This window comes from Bactrocera dorsalis, chromosome 3, assembly GCF_023373825.1.
Source record: "Bactrocera dorsalis isolate Fly_Bdor chromosome 3, ASM2337382v1, whole genome shotgun sequence".
Classification (NCBI taxonomy): Eukaryota; Metazoa; Arthropoda; class Insecta; order Diptera; family Tephritidae; genus Bactrocera; species Bactrocera dorsalis.
Genome location: NC_064305.1, coordinates 92,975,308 through 92,991,921, shown reverse-complemented (window position 1 = coordinate 92,991,921; position 16,614 = coordinate 92,975,308). Strand labels below are relative to the sequence as shown.

Sequence of the window (16,614 nt, the reverse complement as noted above, 5' to 3'; positions counted from 1 at the left end):
ATCGGACAACTAAATCATATATCTGTTATACAAAGTAAACAATCGGAAGCAAGTTTTTGTAGGGAATTTTTTGTATCTGTTAAGGGCATTATAGTTCCGGCGCAACCGAATTTTACGATTTTCTTCTGTTTTTTGTTTAGCACTATTACCTTAAAGTTTTTAATTTTATAAAATATTTAAGGTACACTTAATGACTCACAGTATAAACGCTTATGTTTTCATATAAATACAAAATACCATTGAAGACTCTAAACCACCATATACTAGTATCACTTCCCACATAAGTTTACTTTATATGGGACTTACTTAGAGGTAGCGCTCAGAGGTTCAGCTTAACGCTCTCAAAATATAATCAGCTATATTTTGTTAATGTTTTTACCTGCATTTGTGGATGTTTCAAAATATTTCTCTTTACAGTTGCTTTGGAAAGCTGGTCTTTGCTTTGTAACTAGCAAGCAGCTGTAAAGCTTATAGATTGGCACGACTCTGCGTTTTGTTCATACTGAATGCGCAATGAGTCATGTAAACGTTAGCGGTTTGTGAATTTCCAAGCGCTAGTGGGCGAAGGTATAGAAAATATGAAGCTGCTATTTTATTCGTTTTATACGTTAGTATATTCATTGCAAACGTACATATGTATATTTATTTGAAGGTAACTAATGAATCTGAACTGAAATCTATTATTTAATCATTGTAGATTATTGAATTTTAATTCAGCCTCGACTAATAATTTAGCTTGCTGTCTTGACCAACTGAAATGCGAAATGTACATAACTTCCGTCACAGTGGGTTGGTGTATTAGCTAATACTGAAAGCTTTCTTGTAGTCAATGCCACAACCTTTCAAAGCGTACACCAGAGATCGTATATTTTTAGCAGAGAACGTTTATAATGGAGAAGGTTCACGGTGCGAAGAACGTAAAAATATTTTTGGCTAACTCGGCAGAGATGGAAGAGTTTCACCACAGACAAATTATAAGCGTGTTTCACCACGAAAATAGCAGAATTGAGCATTTTCAGTTTTAAATGAGAAAAATAATGCTAATTCCAATGTAAACAAATTTATGCCTACAGATTCGTTTATTTCCCATGCGCAACCGACTCGGCATATAATTTATGTATATATGATCCGCATATATTTGGTATCAAAGCAAAGTATGTACATAGTTATGTTAAAATTTACCTATTTTATGATGAATTCATAAAAACTTAGCAAATATGTATGTACATATGTATATAACTCAATAAGATTTCTATTACTACCTAAATATGCATTTTATATACTTAGGTTTGATACGACATATATTTACATACATAAATATGTATGTATATATTTGCTTTGGTCATTAATCGTTTCGATATCATGTTAAAAGACCAAGCGGCCGCACATTTTGCCCATATATGTATGTAATTATGTGTAAACAAATATAAAAGAACCATACGCATAATGTTTGTAAATTTGTCTACATGCAACATATGTATGTAAATATGGACACTCAATGCTTCATGCGAAATTTCCGTTGACACGGACAACCAATGGCGAAGCTCACATTTTTTGCTTTCATGTCAAAGAGTCAATGTGTCGAAGAACTGACGTGACGACAAAGCGTCACATTATTGTGTTGTTGGTAGAAAATCCGAACTGTGCCGAAAACACAAACGAACAATCGCCAATTGCCACTGCTTCCCTTACCGTATGATATGTATGTATTTGTATGAGCGTACATACATATCGACGCAGACTTTTGCTAGCCGCTTAAAAATATTTTTGCATTCCTTGACAAATACAGTCAATCCCGGTTATGTGCCACAATCAAAGATACAGATGCTTGTGGTTTGTAAAAATAAAAATATAATATGGCACATAAGCGAGTGCGAATACTTAAGCGAGTGGTACTTAAAACAATAATTTCTATGTATTTCAAAAAACAAACCCTGAGAAGCAGCAAGATATGGGCAGTTAAGAGAGATGATTTTCATTTAAGCGGAATACTACTTAACCCGGATTTACTGTACACATAAATCAGAGAAATATTGAATATTTGCTTTGGCACATTTCTTGACTTGAAAATCGACAAATAAACTATGTTGTCAATTTTATTCTATACTTATATTTGCGGGGTTGTCACTTTTTCCTTCTCATACAAATATCAGAAATTGTTCAATTTATGATTTTTAGCTTTTGCCGCCGTCGCGAAAAGACGCTCGTCGGCAAAGGCATGTTAGGGAAGATGTGATGGTGTCTGCTTTTATGAATGAAGCAAGTTTCATCAACTACATATACATATATGACGCGTTTTTGACTGGAGGCACCGGTTGACCTGAAGTGATGCTGTCACCGCGCGCTCTCCGACCTCTATCTCGAAAACGATTCACCATATGAAAATTTTTTTCAAATAAAATTTGTAGAGAATTTTGTATTCTACAATATACTAAATACAAATAGCAAAAAACCTATAGGAAATTAAATACTTATAAAAAAAGCGCAAAAAACCGATTTTTGTGCCCGTTGACCTTGAAATTTAATAGTTGTGTACACCCTACCATATGTAGGTTTTGAGACAACTTTTAGGGTGTCAATATACAAGTATTTGCAGACTTACAGCTGGGTATCTCGAATTCCGAGATTCTTACCTAATTTAAGCTTAAATGACTGGACTATGTGTATATAAATGATCAGCGTAACGAGCTGGTTCGATTTAGCAATGGCCCTCTGCTGTCCGTCCGTTTGTATATATTTGAGTTAGTCCCTCAGTTTTTGAGATATTAATCTAAAACTTTGCACCAGTCTTTCTCTGACCAAGAAGATGCTTATCTGTCGAAACAGTCGATATCGGACTACATAAGCTGTCAAGAAAACTGAACGATTGAAATGAAGTGTGCATGGAAAACTTTTTTATTTTACGGTTAAGGGTTCGACTGTACTGAGGTGGTTTTACCTAGCCCCATTGGTTTTAATAAAGAGGTTTCAACTGTGACATCACAAAAAAATTTGCCAAAACATGCCGTTTTTTGTACATACATATAATCTTATTCTATAATTTTCTAAAAAGTTATATAAGTAAATTGTTAAAATAAACATTTTATTTATAATTGGTTTTAATGAATTCATTTTAAAATTTATTTATTTTAGTACTTTAAAATAATATTTAATTGACATTTGTTCAAAGTTCATAATGTCAAAGCCGTATGTGCTAACTTATGTATACTCGTACATTACTCTATGTTATTAATAAGAGAAAACCAAATGCACTAAACATTAAAATTTCATTATTAAATAGTGAGTTGTAGATGGTATATCTACTATAAGTATCTCTACATACTTAGTAGCCAATATCCGCTCCTACTTATTACTGGACTATTTGGAATTCATAGCTGCGCCTGCATTGTTTGTATGGACTACACAATAGATATCATTTTTATTAATTATAATTTTAATTATTTCAATAAATGCCTACTTTTAAATACATTTATATCAGTACTCTCTGTTAATAAGAAATTATTATTGATAAATCTTTTTTATTGCACTTAGTGGCTACAAATTGATTGCACGTTTCCGGCCAAAGACAACGGAAAATATCACATTGTTCGTTTAAATTCTACACACACACACACTACCAACTATTTCTCTCAACGAACTTACTTAGAACTTACAGTCTGATGTCTAACCCTCCTGAAGGATATGACCTTTGTTATTGCACTTGGGATTTTTTTGTAATTATTGCACAAGCTGTTTGCTCAAAGTTATTTAAAGCTAAACTAAACGAAGTAAGAACATGAAAACTTGAAATTAGACTTTCATCTGTTGCTCAATTCTTGTACATTGTGTTTTGCAAATAATTTTAGAGGACACATAATTTTTTTGAAATTTCTTTCTGTACTTTTGAAATTTGAATAAAAAATGGATTTACCGTCAATTGCTTCAAATTTAGATATCTAGATTAGAATAGCCTCTTAAGCCTAACGTAGCGTAAGCAATTTTCAGCTATTTCTCACATTTTTGTACAGTACAGAATGAGTTTCAATGCTTTCCGCACCCGATTCCCACATATCTTCTGCATTTGTCTCACCATCTGTCTCCGAGGAGCCATATGATGGGCTTTTCCTGTCTCTTCGCTGCTCTTCCTCCTCAGATGAGTATACATTTAAAGCATCCATATGCGTTGTGTCTAAGTGAGCGCCACTCGATTGAGTCAGTGTTTTGTCAGACTCAGCATCGCTTGAGTCTGCCTCTGGAGAATCTTGCGTGGCTGTGACATTACATCTCATTAGTGCCACCTCCCCTTCCGGTGGTTCACCCATGTGCTCAAAATCTTCAAACCGATTGCTATCTAATATGCTGCCACGTCGCATAGATGCCGTCATACCGTTGTGACGATCGGTTAAAGTACTGTCGCCATCCGAATTATCTTCAATTGTATCTATGCGTATAATGCGATCACGACCGGACATCTTTTTAAAGTTGTAACGATCGTAGAAGCTACGTTTGTGTACTTCACCCGAATCGGCGCTCATATAACCGCTGTCCATTTCTTGTAGACGTGATCCGAATCGCTGTCCATAATAGTTATGAGAGGTAGGTGCAGAGTAATTACTTTTTGGGGAAGATACTCGTGGATGTTCGTCAATAAGCGAGGATATGCCTTCGTCACGGTCGAGCACCTCCAGAAAACCAAGCGGCTTTTTATCATAAGGAGGTGCTGGACTATGTGTTGGACTAAATTTAGAAGCAGCCATGCTAACGAACTTCTTCCATGCATTCTTGAGATCCTTGGCTTTTTTGGCGCGATCTTTGAGACCCATTGCAATTTGCATTCCATGTGACAACTGCACAGGCTCGATTTCACAATGATAAACTGTTTGTATTGTGCTTATTGGTGGTTGTGCAGTTGGTGGTGGCGTTGAGTTGGCACTATTACTATTTGAAGCTGTGCTTCGTTGTGGATATGCTATGCCGACTGGTACTCCAGCATTCCTATATAGTTCCTTGGTCCGATCGGACAGTCGACTGCTGCTACGATTCGAACGTGAACCAATCGAGAGCAGGTCTAATTTGCTGTTGTCTAACTCGCAAATTTTCGCATTATTAATATTATTGTTCGTTTCGAGCTGCGTTTCGATATCTTTACGACAAATCTGGTCTTCTTCAGCGGGATCTACAGTCTTTCGACGGTTCATGTACTTCGTAAGGCTATAGTCACCCCGCAAACCATTGATCTCCGTATTGAACATTGTTCCATAGTCATCTTCAATGTGTTTAGATTTTGTTTTTGTGGGTGGTGAATCTAAATGCTTGTCATTGTGGAAACTAACGCGACTGCTCAAATATTCTTGTGAATCAGTTGGGTTCGGTTTATCTGTTTGCTCATCATGTGCAACACTGGAGAGCGTATTGTTGCATGAACCATCAAATTCTGAGTTGGGTAAGTTATCCGATACACCCGTGATCTCGGTGGATTCGCTATGATTGCTCGTTGTCTCCTCTTCAGTGGCTGTTGTTGTAGCATTTGTACTGGTGGTGGAGTGATGAACAAAGTGTTGGCGATTGAGGGGATTGGGGTTCTGGTAATGATGGTCGTGATGCGAGTGCCGTGTAGAGGCGTGACTTCGTTGACTTGTTAATGTGGTGGATGCCGAACTGGGTGGAGGTGGTGGAGGCAATGGTAGCGGTGAACGACTGATGCGTTTATTTTCACCCAGTGATGAAGATGACGCTTTGCTGGTAGTTGTGCTGTTCAGGGTGCTGCTGGGAGTAGGGGAGGGCGTTCGGCTTGCGGTAGGCATTGGTGTAAGCGGAGCTTTTACGTGTTTTGTTAGTTCGTAGAAACTCTTTGACGAAACCGAAAAGTTCTTAGGAGGTGGGGGCGGCGTCGTCTTTGGAGAATGTACATGAGGGCTAATTACTGCAGCTTCTGCAACGCGTCGAACTTTCGGTGTACTAATTTTAATAGTTGTTTTATTAGATGCTGCATTTGAGATCTCTATGTTTGTGGGTGGTGGTGGTGAGACAGGTGATTCAACGATTTGTTGACGCCGCTTTTGTTTAGCCTCGAGCGTAAGTAAACGCCCTTGCTCATTACTTAAATCGAGCTCTTGTGCGCTAGCATATTGACCTCCACACTTACAGCTTGATTGACTATTTTGTCGTACCAATGGCGATTGATAAATCTCTCGTAAGCTATTGATGTTGGGCCTTCGTTCATCATTCAGCTCGTTGACTAATTCTCTTGTACGTGGCGAGACGTGGCTTTCGTATGCCGGAAAACACCCACTGCCATGGCTGCTTTGACTTCGAAATGAACTACTTGAACGCAACATTAATGGTGATTGATGTCCATGCATGTCATTATGCGTTTCGTGCAAGCCCATCACAGGCAGCGAGGTGTAATTATTTAGCTGATCTCCATTTTGAATCTTTTTTAAGGCCTGTCCCGGCCAGGCGTTCACATCACAGAAGCTTTGCTTCTTCGGCTTGCGATCTAATGTATCAGGCTCAAATTGATCGCTATCTGTAGAGCGTTCGATATCTGATTGAGGTTCATGTTCTACTTCAATGGTCATACTGCCCCGAAACGGTGTATCATATTTAATACGTGCTGCTATTTCTTTCTGTTTACTGCTATCGCTGTCTGACTTGTTTAAAGTTTTTTTCTTCAGTCCAGCCTCTGGACGAAACCCCTTTGATTTGTCGTAGACTGTGTGACTGATCTCTAACTCTTCCTCAAGCGGTAATGCTGTACTTAGACTAGGGCTGAGCTGGGAGCTCACATCGGATGAGGGAGACGAGGACGACTGAGAGCTTTTACGCTTAGTGGCCTCCAATCGCTCTAGACTATCGGTTTCGTAATCCACAATTAGATATTGTGGTGATTTGCGTCTATAAATCGGCGAATCGGGTTGAAATTGTTTGAGCGATTTGCGACTCAGGGTACTGTAGTCAGGCGTTGGTACCGATGGTACGCTGCTCTGTGTATTGTTATAAATGTCTTTGATTTTCTTTTCAATTGTACTATCATAGTCCGGTGTTGGTATATCCAAATGGAAACCGGTACTGGCATTAAAAGCAGCAATATACTCACGATTGAGTGAATTGCGCATAACATCATATTGCTGGTGCCCAGCGGGGCAATGTGAATTGCTGACGGAAGATGGATCGTAGATATCAAAAACATCGCTCTTTTTGCGTACTGCATTGGACTTTGATCGATGAGAAGCGAAATCTTGTCCACGTTGTGATGAGCATGGAGAGTCATGAAGTGAAAATTTGGGATTATTGTAAATCTCGCTGCCAGTTTCAGCGAAACCATATATACTGGCTGCAGCAGAGAGCGCAGAAAATGCCTTACTGTAATTATTATTAACGGGTGTATTGACAGAGTTATCTGTAGAAACACTGGAGCAATAAAGCTGGTAGGAAACCGACGACGTACTTTTAATGATATCTATGTCACTTACAGATGACCCTTGTGCAGTCGGTTTTGAGTTGACTGTATGGCGTTTAATATTATCAATTCTATCTGCGGCATCAGTGGGTATGGGAGGTGGCGGAGGACGCTGCTTGGGTGACGTGGTCTCCTTACTTAATGTGCCACGTTGACCGCTGCAACTATGTGAGAGACCTGAGAGCGATGGCGAAGAACTGCTTAGCGACTGGCGCCTGATGTTTTCGCTTAGTAGCTGTTCTAATGGTTGAGCCTTATTTGTCTGTGACTGTTCATTGGCGCTGCTGGAGGGTTGTGTTTGAGTGTTTTCACTGTTACCGTCACCCTCATTGCTAGTCACCGTCTGCAACCACTTTTCGATGCTATTTCGCTTGTCGCCGCAATTTTTCACATGGCCGCTGCAACGATTATTCGCACAGCCTTGACACTCGGACGGCGACTGTTGGCGGTTTGAACCATACAGAGAGGCTGTATCAGAGCGTTGTGTCCCCTCTTCAGGTATCATAATAAGCGATGGTTGGTATCTTTTTGTAGCCATTTTATATTTCGCTATTGCAATTACCTCACGTATTTTGTGTAAGAATTCAATGGCAGCGGGTGGAGGTTGCTGAAGATGCATAAGTAGTTAGTTAAGAATGAAATATGTGAGTTAGTTAATCTTTAACTTTTCCTTCACACTTACCGCCAATAAATGTGGTTCAAAGTAGGCGGGATTAAAGTAAAGCTTTTTACGCACACTACCGTTCATCATTTGCCTCAAGTGTTCCAATTTCTCTTCAGTCATCATGTCCTCGACAATCGAAACATTCTCTACCGGCAGGCATTCCGTCTCTTGTGTGGGCGACGATGATAATGGCGGCTCGTGTGTTGTCTCAGCAATCGACTGATCTTTCGCGTTCTTCGGCGAACCGTTCGGTGAGCTGTTGTGCAACTTTCCCATACCTCCCAACTGCGGATGAACCAGTGCCGATGTCTGCATCTGTCAAGTCACGCAAACGCTTCAATATCCTCAAGCATATATAATAAGGCGGAAAATGCACAAAGCATGCAAAATACCTGTTTGAGTTTTTCTTGCAAAGTACCATCCATTTCGCATTCGGAATTCGAATTCGATATGTCGCTAGCAAAGCCCGAATTATGTTCGCTCAATTGGGGATAGTGTTGCAATAAAGGATTACTTTTGACGATGCCCATTTCCTCTTTCAAACTTCCAATGCTAGTGCGTGAACGTGGCTCATTTGATGTGCCCATGCTAGTGGCTGAGTAAATGCTGCCACTGCGATTGAAAGGCGCGCCGAATGTCACTTGGTCATTTTTAGGATAATTTATTTCATTGTTCATGTCATCGAGAGAGTTGCGTGTGTGCGGCGATTGGTGACGACCCTTTCGTTTCTTCATGTGCAGGTACAGAAATACTGAGGCAACATAAATAAGACCAAGCAACAGACTGCAAACTGCAATTACCACATACTCTTTGGTGGACATGCCGTCCGAAGTGGACGCCAGTGTTGACGTAGTTTCCGACTGGAAGAGGACCTCTGAGACATCTGTTAATTGGTGGTTAAAAGTGAAAAAATGTTGTGATTTAATTTAAATAAGATCAAAAGTGATTGATTTTATACTGCTAGCGATGAATATACTTACTGTGAGTGTATTTAACTGGTGTGCCGTTGACGCGAAAGGCAACACAAGGTGAGTAGACATTCTTTGGTGGCAACATGTGGTCTAAGAAATTATTTCAAATTCTATTAGATTATCTGTTTTGAATTTTTGTTATTATACATATGTATGTATGTATAAAATATGTGTGTGTACCTTTGCTGGTGGCATTTAAAGAAATTGTCATGTCGCGACAGACTAAATGCACCACAATGAGTCGACCTTGCATTTTGTGGCGCAAATCCGGTTCACCCAGCCACTGAAAAAGTTAAGCACATTTAATTCATATTTAATAGTGAAGGTCTGGTCGGTTCGATTAATTTCGATGTTTAAATACTCAGAATATAGGTCAATAGTGAAATTTATGATATAAATCGACCACAGAATATATTTCTCTGAGATAATCATCGTTAACCGTTCGATTAGCGTTGTCCAGCGTCGATATGAAAATATGACAAAATGTCTTAAAGAAATTTCACACTCCAAATTACTACAATCGTTTTCAAGCTTAGCGAATAAAAGAAATAACGTTCTGACGTTTGCGAAAGATGCTTTTCGACTAACTGCCATATGTATTTCGAAAACATTGTTTAAATGATTATGACGTTTGTTCAATATTTAAAGTTGAAGTGTTTGTTTTATTTTTAAATGTTAAATTTGGTTTAAGTGGAAACCTATTAATTTGAATAATTTTATGACTTTTGGTTGGGTCTAAACCAGGGCATGGACAAAACTAAGTAAAGATAGGTTGGTAGGTGATATTCTATCTGCAATATTATTCTAGTCTGCACTTTTAATGCCGTTCAAAAGATTCTCATGCCCATAGATTTTCTATGGCTCATAACTAAACAAACGCGGCGGCAACGCTGAGGGTTGAAAAATTCGATTTTAATAATTTTCATTATTTTTCTCAAATATTTCTTTAGGTGCGATTTTTAATGCTTGTACGAATGAAAGAAAGTATTATTAGTAAATTCATGCATTTACATTTTATTTCTTTCGTACTAATTTTAGAATTTAAGTTAGAATTTGACGTAAAGTTGTCGCTTGATTTGGGGATGCCGCGTCGGCCGCTTTTATTAAGGTATGCGGCTATCTTTCTTCTTTAAATTTACCTTTTAGTTTCGCATGCTTTAGCTGATAGCTTTTTAAGTGAAGTTATTACCAGTTGAAGCTTTTGAAGTAAACGCATGATCATTTAGTTTATTTAAAAAAATTTAGTTTCTTCACCAAGCATGGTATCTGAGCATGTGTGCAGCAAGTGCAACAAGTTGCACGCGCTAATTATTAACACTTTAATGGTTTTCTTGCTTTGTGTGTCATCTCTTGTGTATAAGCATGTACGATTTAATTGTTACACAATCTTTTGCGTTTTCCTGCAACATTGCTTCTCTGATAATTCTTTGCTGAAGTCTTTTCGTACTCGCAGCTCATCCGCAGAATTGCTAAATTGTAGAATTGGGACTCACCTGCAGGAAAGTACGCCCTTCGTCACGGAACATACGGAATGGGTAGTCCGTATCGATGGGGTTCCGCAGATCTGACCAACCGTTGGTGGTGAGATATTGGGCTCCAGTGACTGCGCACACGGGTGTACGAATATCTGCAATTTTTTAAAATATTTCCATAAATAAATGGCGAAAACGCATACGCTGTCATAACATTTGTTTTGCTTTAAGATTTAAACAAGCAATAATGACAAATATCAACGTAAATGCCGTTACTCATATATACATACTAAAAACAAAAATAGGTGTAAGAAAAAAAACACACGAATACTATCATCTACAAATATTCACAGGTCGCCTCGGGTAGGAACCTGTGTGCGCGTATGCACGTATATACATACATATGTATGTGACGGAGTGTAAACTTACTTGGAAAACTGATTTCTCTGCTGGGGTAAATGATTTGGCCGCGCAATGGTAGAAACACAAACGGGATTTTCTCGGACGCCGAACCGCTTACAAACGGCGAAAGAGTGCATTCTGTAAATGGTAAAAAGAAACGTACGAATCGTTACTTACATACATAGATACATATACATACATATATCATTCATGAGTTTAACTATTTACTTTATCGATTTGTTGTATTTCATTCAGGCTAATCAATTTGGACATATCTACACACATACACACTTATAAATCGAAATTAATTAAGCGAAGAGGTAATGCATAAAGATGTTGTTGTTGCATATGCCGTAGTACATTTAGCACTTGCAAATGTGATTAATTTCTTCTTCATTTGATGATCTGTGGCGTTAATTGTTTCTTTTTGTTTCTCTCAACGCATTACTTTGCTTATTTAGTTTTCAAGCATGACAAACAGCAGTGAAAGCTACTTCGTTTGCCGCCTAGTAGGAAAACTACAAGCAAACCAACTTATTAGTGAAAATACTGGTTGTAGCTACATACACATACATCTACATATGTCTGTACAGAGCGAAAGAGCAGTTTGACTAATAACTAAGATAGTATCGCACACCCGCGTATTTATATCTTCTTTCTTTTTGTTCTATTTGAGCACTGAATCCATTAAAACCGCAGCAGTAGACCCAGCGAACAGAACGATGAAATCGAAAGTTAATATAGTTGATATACTCGTAAGTATCTATGTACAAACATACATGGTACATATGTATGTACATATGAAAAATGTTTAAATTTATCTCAGATAGAGCCATGTGCCTCTAAATTAAACACTCCATTCACGTTTTATAATATTAAGTATCAAAAATAAATAAAATTTTAATAACATTATAATTTTTTGCATTTCTAATTTTTCTAAAGCTCCCAACTTTTTTCGTCATATCTCATCTGCCGGCGAAACTGTGTTGTGTTGTTAATAAAGGGAAATGCTGAATTGTACCTACTATTTGTATTAATGCATATACATATGTATGTACATACATACATAAGTATGTAAACATAGAAATGTGTGTAATGTATATTCACTCCAAGTTTTTATGAGCTCTTTACAATATCATTGTCGGCTTGTTGTAATGTAAAAGCCACATTGTTGTTTTTGTAGTTACCGCATATTTTTCCGCAAAAATTCACTTTTATTTATCAAACGCTTTCAGTCTTTTGCTTCGTATTTGTTGCTATGCTTGCGTTAGCAATTTATGGAAAGCACGTGAATCGGCGCTAACTGTGAACCGGTGGCGACTGCGAAACTGATGGCATTGTTGTGGCGAATTATGACAACAGCATGCAGCGTCGTCTTACGGTTTTTGTTGCTATACTATTTCTTTAGTAATTAGATGAGAAAAATAAATGGGCAGGTGTAAAGGTAAAAAGTAGCGAGAAGAAGCTGTGGAAGATGACGCCAATAAAAGTGGGCAAAAACTGCAATTACAGCAAAAACAATGTGAAGAAATGAAAAGTAGGAATATTCACTTGCTGATTTGAAATGGCAACAACAAGCAACAAGCAACAATGGCAAATTACTTTTTACAACCACAAGTTGGAAATGCATATCAAATGGCGATTACTTGCGTGTCAGTTGCCACACGTTGTCAATAAATTGTAATGGTGGTGTTGTTGCCTGTTGAAAAGATGAGATAATATCACCGTTGCTTGTGCTGCTGTTGAATATCCCAAGGCTGCAGCAGCATGAACAGCAGTTGGAAATGTAACAGACCAAACAACAACAACTTGTACAGTTTCCGTATGCGTTCACAGCTATTTTCGCAAGCCACCCATTCGCACCATGGGGCTGATGTGGTCCCGCTTCGAAAGTGATCCTAATTGATAGGTAAACAAGCTCGTGGCCGATTGATGACATTTTTTAATTTGCGCGAATAAGAATATTTTATGGCTTGTTGGAAAATGTAAAATTATTGCAAGGAAATGTAGCTGTTATGTGAAATTACGGCAAGAAGATGTGAGGTGCTACGAACTTCCGAATTTACTCATTTTTGAAGAAAAGTGATTTGCTCAAATTGCTTCATCCCTTATTTTTAGGAAAGTTGAAGTCCGAGTTGAAGTCAATGAGTACATATGCCGATATGTGAGATAACTTCATGAAAGAGAGTGTTTTACTGATAGCAGTGTACCTTTGTGCCTATTTTGGGGGAAAATTTGACCTAGCCAACATACTAAAACCTATAATATAAGGATGACTTTACTCCATATGTTTGGTGATGGTACCTTAATGAACCTTAGAGAACATTTTATTAGTGTGTTGCATATTAATATGACAAAAATAGATAAATTTGGATCGATATTACAGCCAATTCTCATATACATACTATGTACATATCGTCACCTAAAATACAAAATAACGTATGATCAAAAAATTTGAAATTGAGTGTTTCATTGATTACGACCCACTACTTCAAATTAAATACATATAAGTACATATCTACAACATTTTAAGGTTCTGCTATCAGATATAACCCAGTCTTTACCAATATTTAAATTTTGTTTAACTCATGTTTCTTTTATAACAGGTTTCATTCTTTCTCCTGTAAATTTCAGAAAATGTTGTTACGTTATTTTGCATTTTAGGTGACGATATGTATGTAATATGATTTTCGATTTTCTTAACAAACATTTTGTGGAAGTTTTGTTGTGGATTATGGTGACAAGAGTTTGAGAATTTCAACTTCACACATACATATAATATATGTATGTATATACATACATATATGTATGTATGTATATAATTACTTGGATTTTTATACGCTGGTTGACTGTTTGCCTTTTAAGGTATTTCGCTGGCTTTGATTCTTGCAGGGTTCAAGACTATAAAATCTTCAGTTGCACCCGAACTTAGACCTTCCTTACTTGATTTGTTTGTGTTCGTTAGTAGCAATCGCAGCTTTTTCATAATTAAATTTTCCAACCAGATATTGTTAATCTTTCTCGTTGGCATGGAATCACACTTTATAGACCATTGAGGTTCTCTGCCTTAAGACAGCCAATATCACTAAAGTACTGACAAAACTATGAAGAAATATTAAGCTTATTGATGGATTTACGTTACGTTACGTTATAATTATTGTGAAACAATTACAGTTGTATCCGTTAGTACGAGTAAGCCTCACAAGCCTTTGCATTGACTGCAGTTCAGTGAAAATCTTAAGAGGAACAGCATCGCCAATAAACCACAAATTGGCATTTTCAAACCGTAAATGCAAGTTTTAATTAGTCAAACTGTTTTACTTCTAATACGACCGCATATATGCATACATACATACATACATATATATACATATGTGGTACATACGTGCATGCACGGCATTGCAACTGAAGCACAATGAGAAAATTACCATCTCTAATTGGACGCTGCGACCATTTAGAATGTTGATCATGCATTGAAATGCAAACATACATAGCTGCTAAAAGATATCCGCCGCTTCCATTTATTCGAGCACATGCTTGCTATAGACTTGCTGAGTTTGCGCAAATGAACCGTTGCAATGCGTTGCCGCTGTGTGTGCTTGCCATAGAAATATACTCGTGATGCTAGCGGATGGGGACTGTTAGATGTGTCGGACTAACGGCAGCATTGACTAACATTTTATTAATTAAAAATCGCCTAAAAGTTGTAAGCCAACATAGAATTATGGCGATTACAAGATATTACTGCTGGCAAGGAAAACGCAACAATTGCATTTGAGTGCGATGCTAAAGCGTGAAACAATTTTTCTACGTATATGTATCGATCCAAAATAGTTCTAAATTGAAATAAGATTGCGTTGAGGATAAAGATACTATCCGTGGTATTTACAATAATACTGAACATTAATCTTTGGTTTTTCTAATTGCATACGCCTAAGAGATCGATTTGGATCGTGGTTGTCTTTGCGAAGGCTGAATTATACTAGAATGTTTATAGTTTTGAATTGGTGATTAGTTAGAGCTTAGTGATCAGGAAACACGAAATACGTCATCAGATATCTTGCAAAAAAGGTGAAAGCGAAGCAGCTCAGATAGCACCGGCAACAAAAACAACAACAACACCTTGCAATTGCAAAAAAAAAACACATTAGCTGTTGAGCTTGTCTACGCCTAACTTGGAGGTGTTTAAGTTTCAATTTGGCTTCAGCTAACTTACAGGTTAGGTATGAACATTAGCAAATTATATAGCCACAAATTAGGCAAGCAATGCGCGGTTGCAACTTTAAGAAGTAACAACCGCTGACATAAATTCTCAATAATAGTGATTAAAGAGCCATATTCCCCTCGTTTGAATGGATTTATTATCGTTGGTTGTCGTTCCTGCACCGATTTTTTGCACATATTGTTCCGTCTTCCTCTTCTAACATCGATGTGGCAGTTAGTATTCGGTGACATGACGCCACAAAGTGGATCAACGTGAAAATTGGTGGTGCACACCGTTGTCCTTCAATCCATTTAAATTGGTGGGGCTCTCAGTGCATACTCCACTACATATTGGCCCTAATCAGTTGTTGTTGTCTGTGAAAATTATGTCGCGGAGTTATGTTGCGCTTCACCTTGTTCGGACAATTTTATATCGGCATCAGAAGGCCATACGCTGTTCACCATATATTTTTCCAAAGTGGTTTTATGGGTAATATGGATTTTTTACTATTAGTTGCTGATATCTTGTCTCTCATATTAAATCGACTCAGATCGTCACACTGATCATTTGTGTACAACTATATACTTAAAGGGGCTCCGACGTTTGCTTCTGAGTGTTACAAACTTCGTGGGAAACTTACTATACCCTGTTCAGGGTATAATGAGGAAAAAAGATTTACTGATCGTTTACATATAGATACGTATATGTATATATGTACAAGTGAGTATGTAGGTGTTATAGATACAGTTGCTCGTATTTAGTCAAAAAGTAGAATCGCCTCTTCCTTTTTCATATATTTTCCGTTTATTATTTGCTTTCTTATTTAACCTGTTTGCATATCTAAATAACACTGCACAGTTACGTAGGTATAAGCGTTTTGGTGGTAGTAATGGCAACGCTATAGGCAATTTCATCAAACTGCAAGTTCGGTAACAGTTGTTTGCATAAACGCTGCCGTTTAGTTTGTTTTGGCGTCCCGGCATGCGAGAATTATGTATCGAAAGACAACCGAAATAGTCTACAGTAACAACTATCAGCCACAGCAGCAACAACAAACTCTACAATAAACACTACAGTAGAATATATACACTTTGCGCAACAACAAAATTGTACCATTTTCAATGGATCTAGCAAGCCCCGCTGTCTTGAAACTTTGTTTTAACTCCATTGTCAGTGGTGCGATTTTCGACAGCTACAAACCAGGCTAGAGCTGCTGCTTTTGGTCTGCTTGCAACTTCGTGATTGATAGTCCAATTTAACTAAAATTTTCAATTGCCTAGCGCCCGTTTACTTTTAGAATCACAGTCTAAGCTGATATGTATTTTGGTAGTCGAAGTGCTTTTCTATGCTATAAAAACGCGTTTCGTGCAGTAAATTTTGCATTGTGGGTTGTGTGAAATATTTTCTTCCTCGGCACCTTTTAATGTCCAGCATGAACTTCAGGTCAGTGAACAACTAGA

General features: G+C 37.7%; 2 protein-coding genes across 3 annotated transcripts in view; one reads left to right on the top strand and one right to left on the bottom strand.

The window, feature by feature from the left end:
- Positions 1-16,614, top strand: part of LOC105230657 (uncharacterized) — a 93,325-nt gene that overhangs the window by 7,748 nt on the left and 68,963 nt on the right. The gene's annotated exons all lie outside the window — the stretch shown is intronic.
- Positions 3,074-16,614, bottom strand: part of LOC105230656 (uncharacterized) — a 43,243-nt gene continuing 29,702 nt past the window's right edge. For both annotated transcript variants that reach the window (XM_029552175.2, XM_049453762.1), the window contains 7 exons: positions 10,978-11,088; positions 10,570-10,703; positions 9,257-9,359; positions 9,086-9,166; positions 8,498-8,988; positions 8,124-8,420; positions 3,074-8,048 (listed from right to left, as the gene is read on the bottom strand). In XM_029552175.2, coding sequence (XP_029408035.2) covers positions 3,981-8,048; positions 8,124-8,420; positions 8,498-8,988; positions 9,086-9,166; positions 9,257-9,359; positions 10,570-10,703; positions 10,978-11,088 — 5,285 coding nt within the window. In that variant the 3' untranslated portion in view covers positions 3,074-3,980. The remainder of the gene's footprint in view (positions 8,049-8,123; positions 8,421-8,497; positions 8,989-9,085; positions 9,167-9,256; positions 9,360-10,569; positions 10,704-10,977; positions 11,089-16,614) is intronic.